The following is an 11,783-nucleotide window of genomic DNA, read 5'->3' on the forward strand; positions in this document are numbered from 1 at the left end:
ATAGTGATAATATTAATAATTACCTGTTACTATAGAAACAGTAATGTTTCAGTGCTACTGCATTAATATATTATAATGTGTGTGTGTGTGTGTGTGTGTGTAATTTACTGAGACGCAGTCAGAAACACAGTGTGTATGTTTTAAACTAAACCTAAGAGCTATAATTATTATGAATATAATTTTGCAGGTGGTGTAGTGTAGCCGCTCCAGCAGACGGTAAAGGTTAGATCAGACCTATAAATCAGAGGCTGTCAGTGTGTTTAACCATCAACACATCAGTGACGCCAAGCAGTACACTCTCACACGGCTTATAAACTGAAGAATGATCAACAGTGACATGAGCTACTTCAATTATTCCTCATTTTTCGGAGAGGGTTTTTACGCATAAGAAGCGTGATTAAGTGGCTATTTATTCCTGGCGCTGACAGTCAGTCTTCATCAGCGTGAACGAGCGTTGATTGACTCTTCATTAAGACCGGTCTTATTTCTCATCACACGCTGCGCTTTAATTATTTTAAGTGTAACTGATTTAAAAGTCGACCGCCCGAGAGCAGGAGCGCTCTTCCTCCGTGAACTGCCTTCATTTCAGCCATTACTGGAAATTTTACTCTGAGGAGTTTGTTTTTATGGCTGTTTGTGTTCGTTGTCGGCGTTGTTGAGCAACAGTCAAAAAACTGAACAAAAGTGGAGCCAGTTTATGTCATTAGGTCCTGAATGGAGTTTGTGCAGCTAATGTAGCTAAGACACAACAGACAAGTTGAGCCACCTGTTTAGCATCGTGCAAACTGTTAGCATAGTCCAGCACACACTCACTGACACTGTGTGAGCATCCAGCCGTGTTTCTATGGCAACCTTCATTAGATTAATTAAAAGTATCATTTTAGTAGCATTTTTGTAGCACATTATTGTAGCATCACTCCGCACCAAATATGAAATGTATTCAAATTTGACTCCACCCACTATCTGTGACCACGCCCCAGTTACTGCCAATTCCCACAAATACCTTAGTTGATGATGATGATGGTGATAGGGGTGATGTTGATGGTGATGATGATGTTATGATAACGATGATGATGATGATGAAGATTATGATGGTGATGATTATATTGATGATAATAAAAGTATGATGATGTAATAAAGATGATGATGGTGACGATGATGATTATAATGGTGATGATGATGATTATGTGATGAAGATCCAACGTGCACTCACCGGTTTTGGCTTTACAGGAGCGTCTGTTTGACTGGAGACTAAACCCCTCCACACACTCACATCGGTACGAGCCCAGTGTGTTTACACACGTCTGACTACACACACCGTACACAGCACATTCATCACCATCTGAAATAAACAACAACAACAACAAGGATCACCGCAAACGATAACATCAATCAACCAAAACTCACAGAATCCTCACGTCACACACCTGATTACACACCTGAATGCACAGGACACTACGATCTCTAAAAAAACATGTCTGATAACGCTGAGCTAAAACATGAGTCTGGACATGAGAGTCAGAGAGAGAGAGAGGGACAGAAAAAGAAAGAGAGAGACAGAGAGAGAGAGAGAGAGAGACAGAGAGAGAGAGATAAGGAAAGAGAGTGATAGGTTTATAAATTCAGATTAATGTAATTAATGTTCTATAATCGCTTTGGCAACAATGTAATACTTCTGTTAACATTCATGCCAATAAAGCTCTTCTGAACTTCTGAACTTCTGAGTGATTGAGAGAGACGGAGAGAGGGAAAGAGACAGAGAGAGAGAGAGAGAAAGAGAGAGACAGAGAGAAAGAGAGAGAGAGAAAAAGAGAGAGACAGAGAGAGATAGACTTTTTTTACTTTTAGGTGTCTTAAATTTTAAAACATACATGGCATGACTGTCTTATTAACACAAAGAAATTAATAGGTGAATGAATATTTAAATAAATAATTAAAAAGGTCAATTTTAAGAAAGCAATTTTACCTTTTGCATAAGTAATCAGAGTTAAAAAGTATAATAATAAAAAAAAAAAATTGTGGACAAATGGTAGATACATATACAGTATAATCACAAAAGAAATTCTATATTGGTTTGATTTTGCTGTGTCAGAGTCAAATCTAAGCAACAATACCTTGGAGTATATGGAGGCAGAGAGTAGAGTGAAGTGACATAAAATCATGTATATGATAAAATCAAATACATAATGTAAGTCCATTATGTATATGATTTTATGTTACTTCACTCTACTCTCTGCTTACATATAAGCAGATTTGTAATTCCAGCTTTTTATAAAATAAGTAAATTAATAAGTAAATAAACAGGGTAAATAAATGTCCTCACAGCTCTATATACTGAGTGTATATACCTATAAACCTTCATTTAAAAGGATAAAGTTAACAGATAATTTTCCACACAGCATAAAATTTCCCCCATCCACAAACTTTATAAAAGTCCTGCAGTTTGTTTGTCGTTGTTGCATATGCGAATTCAGTTTTCAGTCTGATCTTTAGAAGCGTTTTAAGCATGAGCTCTGGGTTTAGGGTGCCATCCTTTTTCATTTCGTTTTTTTCTTGTAAGCCATGTGGCCAGTTTTTTAGCAGTTAGTCTTTGGCAATTAGAAAGTTAGTTATGCAAATCTTTTCTTTGTTTGCAGCTGAGTATTTTGGGCCAAAAATATTAAAAATTTCTGTTAAGATTTGATCAAAATTTGCTGTCCATTTTTTTTTAAGTATAGAACATTGGCCTTGACCTCTCACATCTTAAAAAAAAAGGTGGTCTGAAGTTTCCTCCCTGACACAGAAGGGACATGTTACAGCTACGGTGGAGTCGATATGTGCTGTGTGTCTGTTTGTGGCCACGGCCCCGTGCACCATCCTCCATTGTAGATCGGCTGTGCGCTTCTCCACAGGGGGTTTGTACAGAGACCTCCGGCTGCCTCGTGGGGAAGAGCGTGGTGCCAGCAGAACCGACCACCCCGACTCCTTCACTCCGGCCTGAGAGTTCTAATACACTGACTGTGTATAGGGATCTCTTGGTGGCAAGTCTGTCAGTTAAGGTACCTTGAAGGACAGTATTCTTTCGTGGCTTCTGGTTGTTCTGCTGCTGCTAAGATGGAGAGGGGGGGAAGGGTTGCCAGTCCCCTTCAAATCCCCATTCCAAAGTCTCCTTAAACTCTGGAGGCAGTGCTAGAATCACCTCTTTTAACATTCTCTGCAGCAGTTGATGAGACTGGATTTTTTTCTCTTCCCCAAGTATAGTTGTAGGTTTTCATGTTTCACCAGTCCTCAAGTCCCCAAGCTTTGTAATTCCAGCTTTTTGAAACCGTTGACGTAGGATGTCAGGATTTTTGCTGGAATCAGTGGGTTGTTAAATGGCCAGTCCCCTGTTCTGCTGATTCTTAAAAGTGAAGACCACACATTTAAAACTGTCCAATAAAACTTTGTTGTCTTTGATGTCCTTATCTCATTTAAGTCCATTATGAACAAATGTCTGTCATATTTTAAATCCTTAACTTTTTGAAGTAGTAGACATGCTGTGTAGGTCCATGTGGTCTCTTTTTCGTAAAGCGGGCTTTGTGCTGTCTGAAGACGGAAGGTTGTTATTTGGCTTGACTGGCCTCCTTCCTGTATCAGCAGGTAGAGAACTGGTGCTGTGTCCAGTGGTGCTTGTTCTAGAACAAGTCCACTATCCTCCTCTTAATCTCTCTGACTGTTGTTTCTGGTGCTTTAAGAGCTGTGAACCTGTGCCATACCATCGAGGCAACCAAGTTGTTGGCGACCAGCACCCTCCCCGTGTAAGACAGCTGGGGCATAACTTAGGTCCATTTTGACAACTTTGCACATACCTTCTCCACCAATCCCTCCCAGTTTTTTTGCAAGTATTTTTTTTGTGTCCCAGGTACTTAATACCTGTTCTTCCCCATGGCATGTTCTCTGGAAGTTTGTGAACTTGTTTTTTCCTGTCACTGACCTAAAGACAGTTTAATGCTATTGAAGAAGGACCAGAAAATCCTCTTGTTTGGTAATAAAAACCATCATATCGTCTGCATAAGCTGATGCAACTACTTTGTCTGCTATGCCACTTTCTGATAGCCTATTCATGTTTTTCCTTAGTTAGTATAAAAGTGGTTCAAGGGCCAAACTGTATAGTTGCCCTGACAGTGGGCACCCTTGTCTGATCCCTCGTTGCATTTTAAAAGGACAGCTATGTAACATCCTTGCCAACTCAGCCCGGAAGGGTAAGATCTGGGTCACCGGATTACTGAGCCGCTCCTTTGTCTCCCCCTAGTGTGTCTGTGTGTATATGTCACCCTGGTTTGTGATGAGCACCAAATTATGATCACCTGTCCATCCTTACGTGTCTCTATTTATAGCCCAGCCGAACCCTCCTCAAGTTGTCTGTTCACTGACGTGCACCTCTGTCTGTCGTGGCTTAAATGTTTTAATGTGTGTATGTGTTTTTTCAGGACTGAGCGGAGTCTGCAGGGAAGGGTCCCGGCCGAGGTTTTCTAACTGCCGCCGTCACGGTCAAGTTCAAGGCTGAGTGACTCTCAGTACGCCGGGGTTTTCGGCCTCGCCACTGCGGCTTGATTTGTTTGTTATGTTCTTTTGTTTGTTTCTACTTTCTACCCGACCCACCTGCAGACCCCCAGTTTTCCAAGTAGCCTTTGTTGAAATTCTTGTTTTGCATATAGTGTACTGAGTATTAATCTCAAGGAAAAGAAAAGAAGAATAAAACTTGTCACGAACTAATCCTGCTTTTTGCGTCCACTTACTTCACCAGCAGACATGACAGATGAACAGACCCTCCCGGACGCAGCAGGAATACCGCTGCCGGATGAGACCGCCCCCGCACTCGACTACATAATCCGGCAGCAGGGACAAATTGACGGCTTGGCACGAGCCGTCAATGATATGGCCACCAGCCTAGAAAGGCTGGCGTTTAAATGGGCCCAATCCCCGCCTCCCAGGCCCCGCTCTGCACACTCACCACCACGAGCCGCCCCACCAGAACGCTATGCGGGGGATCCTGAGGGCTGTAAAAGGTTTCTCCTGGCCTGTGAGTTGTACCTGGCGGAATATCCCGAACTGACGGATGCCAAAAAAGTCAGCTTCATAACGCAGCAGCTCACGGGTCCTGCGATGGACTGGGCGGCGGCGGTGTGGAGCAACGACGGGACAGTGACGACCGACTACAACATCTTTCTCAGAGACTTTCGCGCGGTGATCGACCACCCAGATCACGGGAAATCGGGGGAACAACAGCTGCTGAGGCTAAAACAGGGGAGTCAGACCGTGTCGGAGTACGCAGTGAAATTCCGCATTCTAGCCGCGGAGAGTGGCTGGTGCGATAAAAGCTTGCTGGCCAGGTTCCGTGACGGCCTCCAACCTGAACTACAACTCGAACTAGCATGTCGGGATGCCGGGCTGTCACTGGACGACAGTATCAACCTGGCCATCAAGTTGGATCAGCACCTCCGCGGCCAGCGCAGGCACCTCCCACCTCGAAGCGCAGCAGGAAGGGCCGAGCAAAGCCACCGCTATAGCCTCAGCAAACCCCCCACCGAACCGCGTGAAAGCAATCAACCTGAGCCGATGGAGATCGGCACGTCCCACCTTTCGGCCCAGGAGCGCCGACGACGCCTAACGGCGGGGTTATGTTTGTACTGTGGGGGGGGATCTCATCGAGTCAACTAGTCGGTCGTGCTAGGTCTCCCATGGCTTAGCTATCACAACCCGAATTTTAATTGGGCACAGTCCCGCATCATATCTTGGGCCCCAAGATGCGCGAAATTTTGTAAACCATCCTCATTGATGGTCCAAACCACTACCATTGAAAGTCCTCGCGCCCAACTATCAACCACTGTGCCATCTGAGTACCGAGCATTTCAAGATGTGTTTAGTGTTAAGGCTGCCGCACGACTTCCCCCCCATCGTCCGTGGGACTGCGCGATTGAGCTCCTGCCGGGGAAAACACCGCCTTGCGCGCGCATTTATCCATTGTCTGTGGTGGAAACACGGGCCATGGAGGAATACGTGAGTGAGGCTCTCCAGCAGGGGCTCATCAGCAGGTCCACGTCCCCAGCGTCGGCGGGATTTTTTTTTATTGAAAAAAAAGGCGGGGGCCTTAGACCCTGCATAGATTATCGTGGTCTAAACGCTATTACAGTAAAGTATAAGCACCCACTGCCCCTGGTGCCGGCCGCGATCGACCAACTCCGAGGCGCTTCTATCTTTACTAAACTCGATCTCCGTAGCGCTTACAATCTGGTACGTGTTCGCAAGGGCGATGAATGGAAAACGGCGTTTAGCACCACATCCGGCCATTACCAGTATAACGTGATGGCGTATGGGCTGGTAAACGCACCTGCGGTGTTTCAGGGGTTCATGAACGACGTGTTTCGACATATGTTAAACCGCTATGTTATAGTATACTTAGATGATATTCTGGTGTACTCGCGGTCATATGCGGAACACGTCGTGCATGTAACCGGAGTCCTTCGTCGTCTACGCGAGCATGGACTCTATGCGAAGGCAGAGAAATGCGACTTTCATCAAAAGGAAATAGCATTTCTCGGCTATCGCATAGGACCCCAGGGAGTCGAGATGGAGGCGACCAAGGTTGAGGCGGTACAACAATGGCCGGAACCCAAGTCAGTTAAGGCGCTACAGAGCTTCCTTGGGTTTGCCAATTTCTATAGGCGATTTATTCGGGGCTTCAGTACAGTGGCGGCACCGCTCACAAGTTTATTAAGGGGCAAACCACAGCGCCTGCGCGAGTTCTCGCTGGAGGCGCGCGCAGCTTTCCAGCGACTCAAACATGCTTTCACTTCTGCGCCCATTCTTAAACTGCCGGACCCGGAGAAGCCATTCATAGTTGAGGTCGATGCGTCGGAAGTGGGGCTGGGGGCGGTGCTGTCACAACGCCATGGCAACCCAGCGAAACTCCACCCTTGTGCTTTCTTTTCACGAAAACTAAGTCCTGCCGAACGCAACTATGATATTGGTAATAGAGAACTGCTAGCAGTAAAAGCGGCGTTAGAGGAGTGGCGACACTGGCTGGAGGGAGCTAAACATCCTTTTACTGTACTCACCGACCATCGGAATCTTGAGTACATCCAACAAGCAAAAAGATTGAACTCTCGCCAAGCCCGATGGGCGCTGTTCTTCACGCGTTTTCATTTTATTATCACGTATCGACCGGGCTCTCGTAATAAAAAAGCAGACGCGCTATCTCGATTTTATCCGGCGCCGGATCACAACAACGATCCGAAATCCATCTTGCCATCGTCACTCGTGGTGGCTCCGATCGTGTGGGACATCGATTCGGAGATAGCCCAGCTGGCGCGGTCCCACCCCGCGCCCAAGGGATGTCCTCCGAATCGAACGTACGTTCCGGAGCCTCTACGCGAACGAGTGACGATCGCGGCGCATACAAGCCTCGCATCAGGTCACCCCGGCGTGTCACGAACCATCCACCTGTTAGAACCTAAGTTCTGGTGGCCAAAATTGCGGGAAACCGTGAGAACAGTCGTTTTATCTTGTGCAACATGTGCCGCAACCAAAAACCCCCGTAGGTTGCCAGTTGGTAAATTAATGCCCCTACCTACACCTAACAGACCGTGGTCCCATATCGCCGTGGACTTTGTCACGGATTTGCCGGTGTCAAAGGGGTACACAACTTTTCTTGTGGTGGTAGATCGATTCTCGAAGGGAAGTCGTTTCCTTCCGTTTAGTTCTCTCCCGTCAGCCTTCCAGGTAGCAGAAAGCTTATTCGATTCAGTGTTTCGTTACTACGGTATCCCGGAGGATATTGTTTCGGATCGTGGTCCCCAATTCATCGCACGGGTCTGGAAAGCTTTTTTCCAGAAATTGGGAACCACAGTTAGCCTGACGTCAGGCTACCACCCTGAGTCAAATGGACAAGCAGAGCGGACTGTCCAAGAACTCGGAAGGTTCCTCCGAGCATATTGTAGTAGTCGACAACATGAATGGGCAGACTGTTTAATCTGGGCGGAATATGCGCAGAATTCGTTACGACACTCCTCGACCGGCATGACACCGTTTCAGTGTGTGCTAGGGCATCAACCACCGCTCTGTCCCTGGGATGCCACTCCCACCAATATCCCTATGGTGGATCAGTGGTTTCAACGAGCGGAGAAAGTATGGGAGGAAGCACACACCAAGATCTCCCAAGCAGTTCATAGATTTAAAAAAAATGCCGATAGACGGCGGAGGGAAAGTCCGCCGCTCCAGGTAGGGGATCGAGTATGGCTCTCCACACGGGACCTCCACCTGCACCTCCCCTGTCGAAAACTCACTCCCAGATACATCGGTCCATTTCCCATCCTTGCACAAGTAAACCCGGTCACTTTTAAGTTACAGCTACCTCACCACATGAGAATTCACCCTGTGTTTCACATTTCTCTTCTCAGGCCAGTGATTCCGGGACCCCTAGACGGAGGCGTCGCAGAGCCTTCGATCCCCGGGGCTGTGGAAATAGCGGGTGCCCCGGCGTATCGAGTAAAAGAGTTGTTGGACTCTCGGAGGAGAGGGGGCTCCCTCCAGTATTTGGTGGATTGGGAGGGGTACGGCCCGGAGGAAAGGAGCTGGGTCCCGGCTCGGGACATTATGAGTAGAGAACTCATAAACGATTTCCATCGAGCCCGGCCGGATCGCCCAGCACCACGACCCCCGGGTCGACCCACCCGCCGGCAATTCCATCAGGCCGGTAGGTCCTCACTCCCTCCGATCACACGGAAAGGGCTTTAGCACCCCCCTGGGAATGCCGGTCCTAAGGGGGGGGGTACTGTAACATCCTTGCCAACTCAGCCCGGGAGGGTAAGATCTGGGTCACCGGATTACTGAGCCGCTCCTTTGTCTCCCCCTAGTGTGTCTGTGTGTATATGTCACCCTGGTTTGTGATGAGCACCAAATTATGATCACCTGTCCATCCTTACGTGTCTCTATTTATAGCCCAGCCGAACCCTCCTCAAGTTGTCTGTTCACTGACGTGCACCTCTGTCTGTCGTGGCTTAAATGTTTTAATGTGTGTATGTGTTTTTTCAGGACTGAGCGGAGTCTGCAGGGAAGGGTCCCGGCCGAGGTTTTCTAACTGCCGCCGTCACGGTCAAGTTCAGGCTGAGTGACTCTCAGTACGCCGGGGTTTTCGGCCTCGCCACTGCGGCTTGATTTGTTTGTTATGTTCTTTTGTTTGTTTCTACTTTCTACCCGACCCACCTGCAGACCCCCAGTTTTCCAAGTAGCCTTTGTTGAAATTCTTGTTTTGCATATAGTGTACTGAGTATTAATCTCAAGGAAAAGAAAAGAAGAATAAAACTTGTCACGAACTAATCCTGCTTTTTGCGTCCACTTACTTCACCAGCAGACATGACAAGCTAAGTTCTCATCCAACATTAAGCATGATACAAGCATCTGTGTATAAAAGCTTGATCCATGAACCTTGTTCCCATCCCAAATGCATTTCATGTATAAAAGAGATAGGTGTGGTCCACTCTATCGAATGCTTTCTCTTGGTCTATAGAAGTGATTTTACACAGTTCTATCTATCATACAGTAAAAACATTGTCCATTATTGTGCGTCCAGGTAGACAATAAGTCTGACTTGTGTGTATTATTGTGCCTCTGTATTCCTTTAGTCTGACAAACACTTTAATAGGATTTTGTAGTCTGTACATAAACGAGCCACAGGTCTACAGTTTTTTAAAACACCTAAGTCCCCCTTCTTTGGAAGCAGAGTGTTTGGCAGCCCGTGTGCAGCTTGTCAGTAATTTGCCATTGTTTATAGACCGGTTAAAAACCTTGTGTAAATCTGATCCCAATGTTTGTAAAATTCGTCTGGGAGTCCATCAATGCCAGGTGCTCGTCCAGTAGATAGCTGCTGTACTACAGTAGCTGGTTCCTGAAGTTCAATGTCTGTGTCTAATGCTTCTTTTTGTTTTTCCATTAGCTTTGGTAGGGCCTTTGTTAGTTCCTCTCTGCATTGCAGATCAGTGGCCTCCTCATGCTGTAGATCTTTGTAAAAGTCCACTGCAATTTTTCTCATTTCTTCACAAGATGTGGTTGTGGTGCCATTAGGACGTTTTAAGTACAGCATTTGGTTGTTCTGTTGGATTTTCTGTTCCAGGTTAAAGAAGTAGGTGGTTGGGGCATAAATGTCTTGATGTTGGAGATTTGTGATCTGATGAGGTCCCTTTGCCTGCTCATGTAAATAAAAACTTACAGTAGTGCCTTCTTTTTGTTTCTAGCGAGTATCTTTTTTTCTTTTCATTTTTTGCAGGTATTTAATTTTTTAGGTTTCTTATCTCCTGCTCTTATTCTTTAACTGCAACTTTTTTATTACATTTGTGTGTATTGTGTATTGCTGGCAAAACATTTTAATTTGTGCTTTTCCCACCTCCCACCATGTGCCTAAGGATGTGAATTTCCCTTTTATTCTTCTCCATTCTTCCCAAAAGATTGAGACCAGTGAGATTGAGGCTTAGTTTTGTCAGATAAAATCTATTGTGGCCATGTGGTGGTCGGAAAACCCACTGGGATGAATAAAACTCTTTAAGACTTTGTTTCTGTCAGTTTTTTGTGATATAAAACTGTCTAGTCTTGCAGCACATATTCTCATGTCAGTGGTTTTTATCCATGTGTAGAGTATAGTTTTATTCCTTGGTTCTTTTCTCTCCAAAGATCTATACGTCCACATGTTTTAATTATGTCATTTAGAACTGCAGAAGATTGAATGTGCGGCACTTCTGCGTTCCTATCTACTGTGAAATCTACGGCGCAGTTCCAGTCTTCACCCATGACTACGATGTGGTTGCTACCATGTTGTGTGACTGCATCACTTATTTTGTAAAATGTTTTTACTCGCTCAACTTCCTGTGTTTGAGGCATAAACATTTATGAATAAAAAATGGAAGCCTTCGATTTCAGCTTGTAACATTAAAACACGTCCCTGCTCTACCTCAGTGCTTTCAGTAACAAGTGCTTTTAATCTTTGTGAAATAAAAAATGAACTGAAATTGCACTGAAATTGGTCCCGTGACTAAAGAAGAGTTGGTCTTCCCACCTCTTGTAGAACAGCAACGTCTATATTTTTCTGTTTAATGAGTTGTATGACTACAGCCTGTCTCTTTCTATCCCTGCCCTCATTAATGTTTAATGTGCCTACTCTTAGCCTGTCCATGTAAAGTAAAAGTAAGAGGAAGGAAAAGAATACAGGGACAGCTGAAAAAACACCCATGTGATGTGACTTAGATAAAAGAAATGAAAAAATGAAAAAAAATACTAAGAGTCTTTCTTTTTTTTCTTTTCTTAGATTTATTGCCATTTTTAGGCGAAACCTCTTTTTTTTTGCTTAGTTGTGTTAAGGTGGTAGATTTTTGTACTTTTGCTATTAAATCAAGAAATGTGTCTGTATCTGGAAAATAGTCAGATACATCTACAGAATCTCCTAACGTTTTATCAAGAAAGATCTTGATTTCTTCTAACGTGTACATTTCAGTGGTTATTGCTGTTCTTCCTCTTCTTTGCAGTCGCAGCAGCATTGTTCTCTGACTCTTCTTCCCCAGACACGTCGTCTTCATTATCCTCATCATCCATGTCCATATCTGTTAGCTCCAAATCAGGTTCACCGTCCATACTGGCTTCTTCTGTGGCACTTCTGAGATTCTCTTCAAACATTTTTACCCTGTTCCTATTTTACTGTCAGGATTTTCCAGGGTTCTATCTATGTTTTCTTTAATTATGCTAAGACAGAGACGAGTAGTGAGAAAAAGAGAGAGGTA

General features: G+C 45.1%; 1 protein-coding gene across 1 annotated transcript in view; it reads right to left on the reverse strand.

Annotated features, from left to right (window-relative positions):
- LOC128519304 (low-density lipoprotein receptor-related protein 1B-like) overlaps positions 1-11,783 on the reverse strand; it is a gene marked incomplete at its 5' end in the record, with an annotated part of 288,531 nt that overhangs the window by 236,562 nt on the left and 40,186 nt on the right. Inside the window, one exon of the mRNA XM_053492987.1 lies at positions 1,214-1,342. Coding sequence (XP_053348962.1) covers positions 1,214-1,342 — 129 coding nt within the window. The remainder of the gene's footprint in view (positions 1-1,213; positions 1,343-11,783) is intronic.

This window comes from Clarias gariepinus, chromosome 3 (assembly GCF_024256425.1).
Source record: "Clarias gariepinus isolate MV-2021 ecotype Netherlands chromosome 3, CGAR_prim_01v2, whole genome shotgun sequence".
NCBI lineage: Eukaryota > Metazoa > Chordata > Actinopteri > Siluriformes > Clariidae > Clarias > Clarias gariepinus.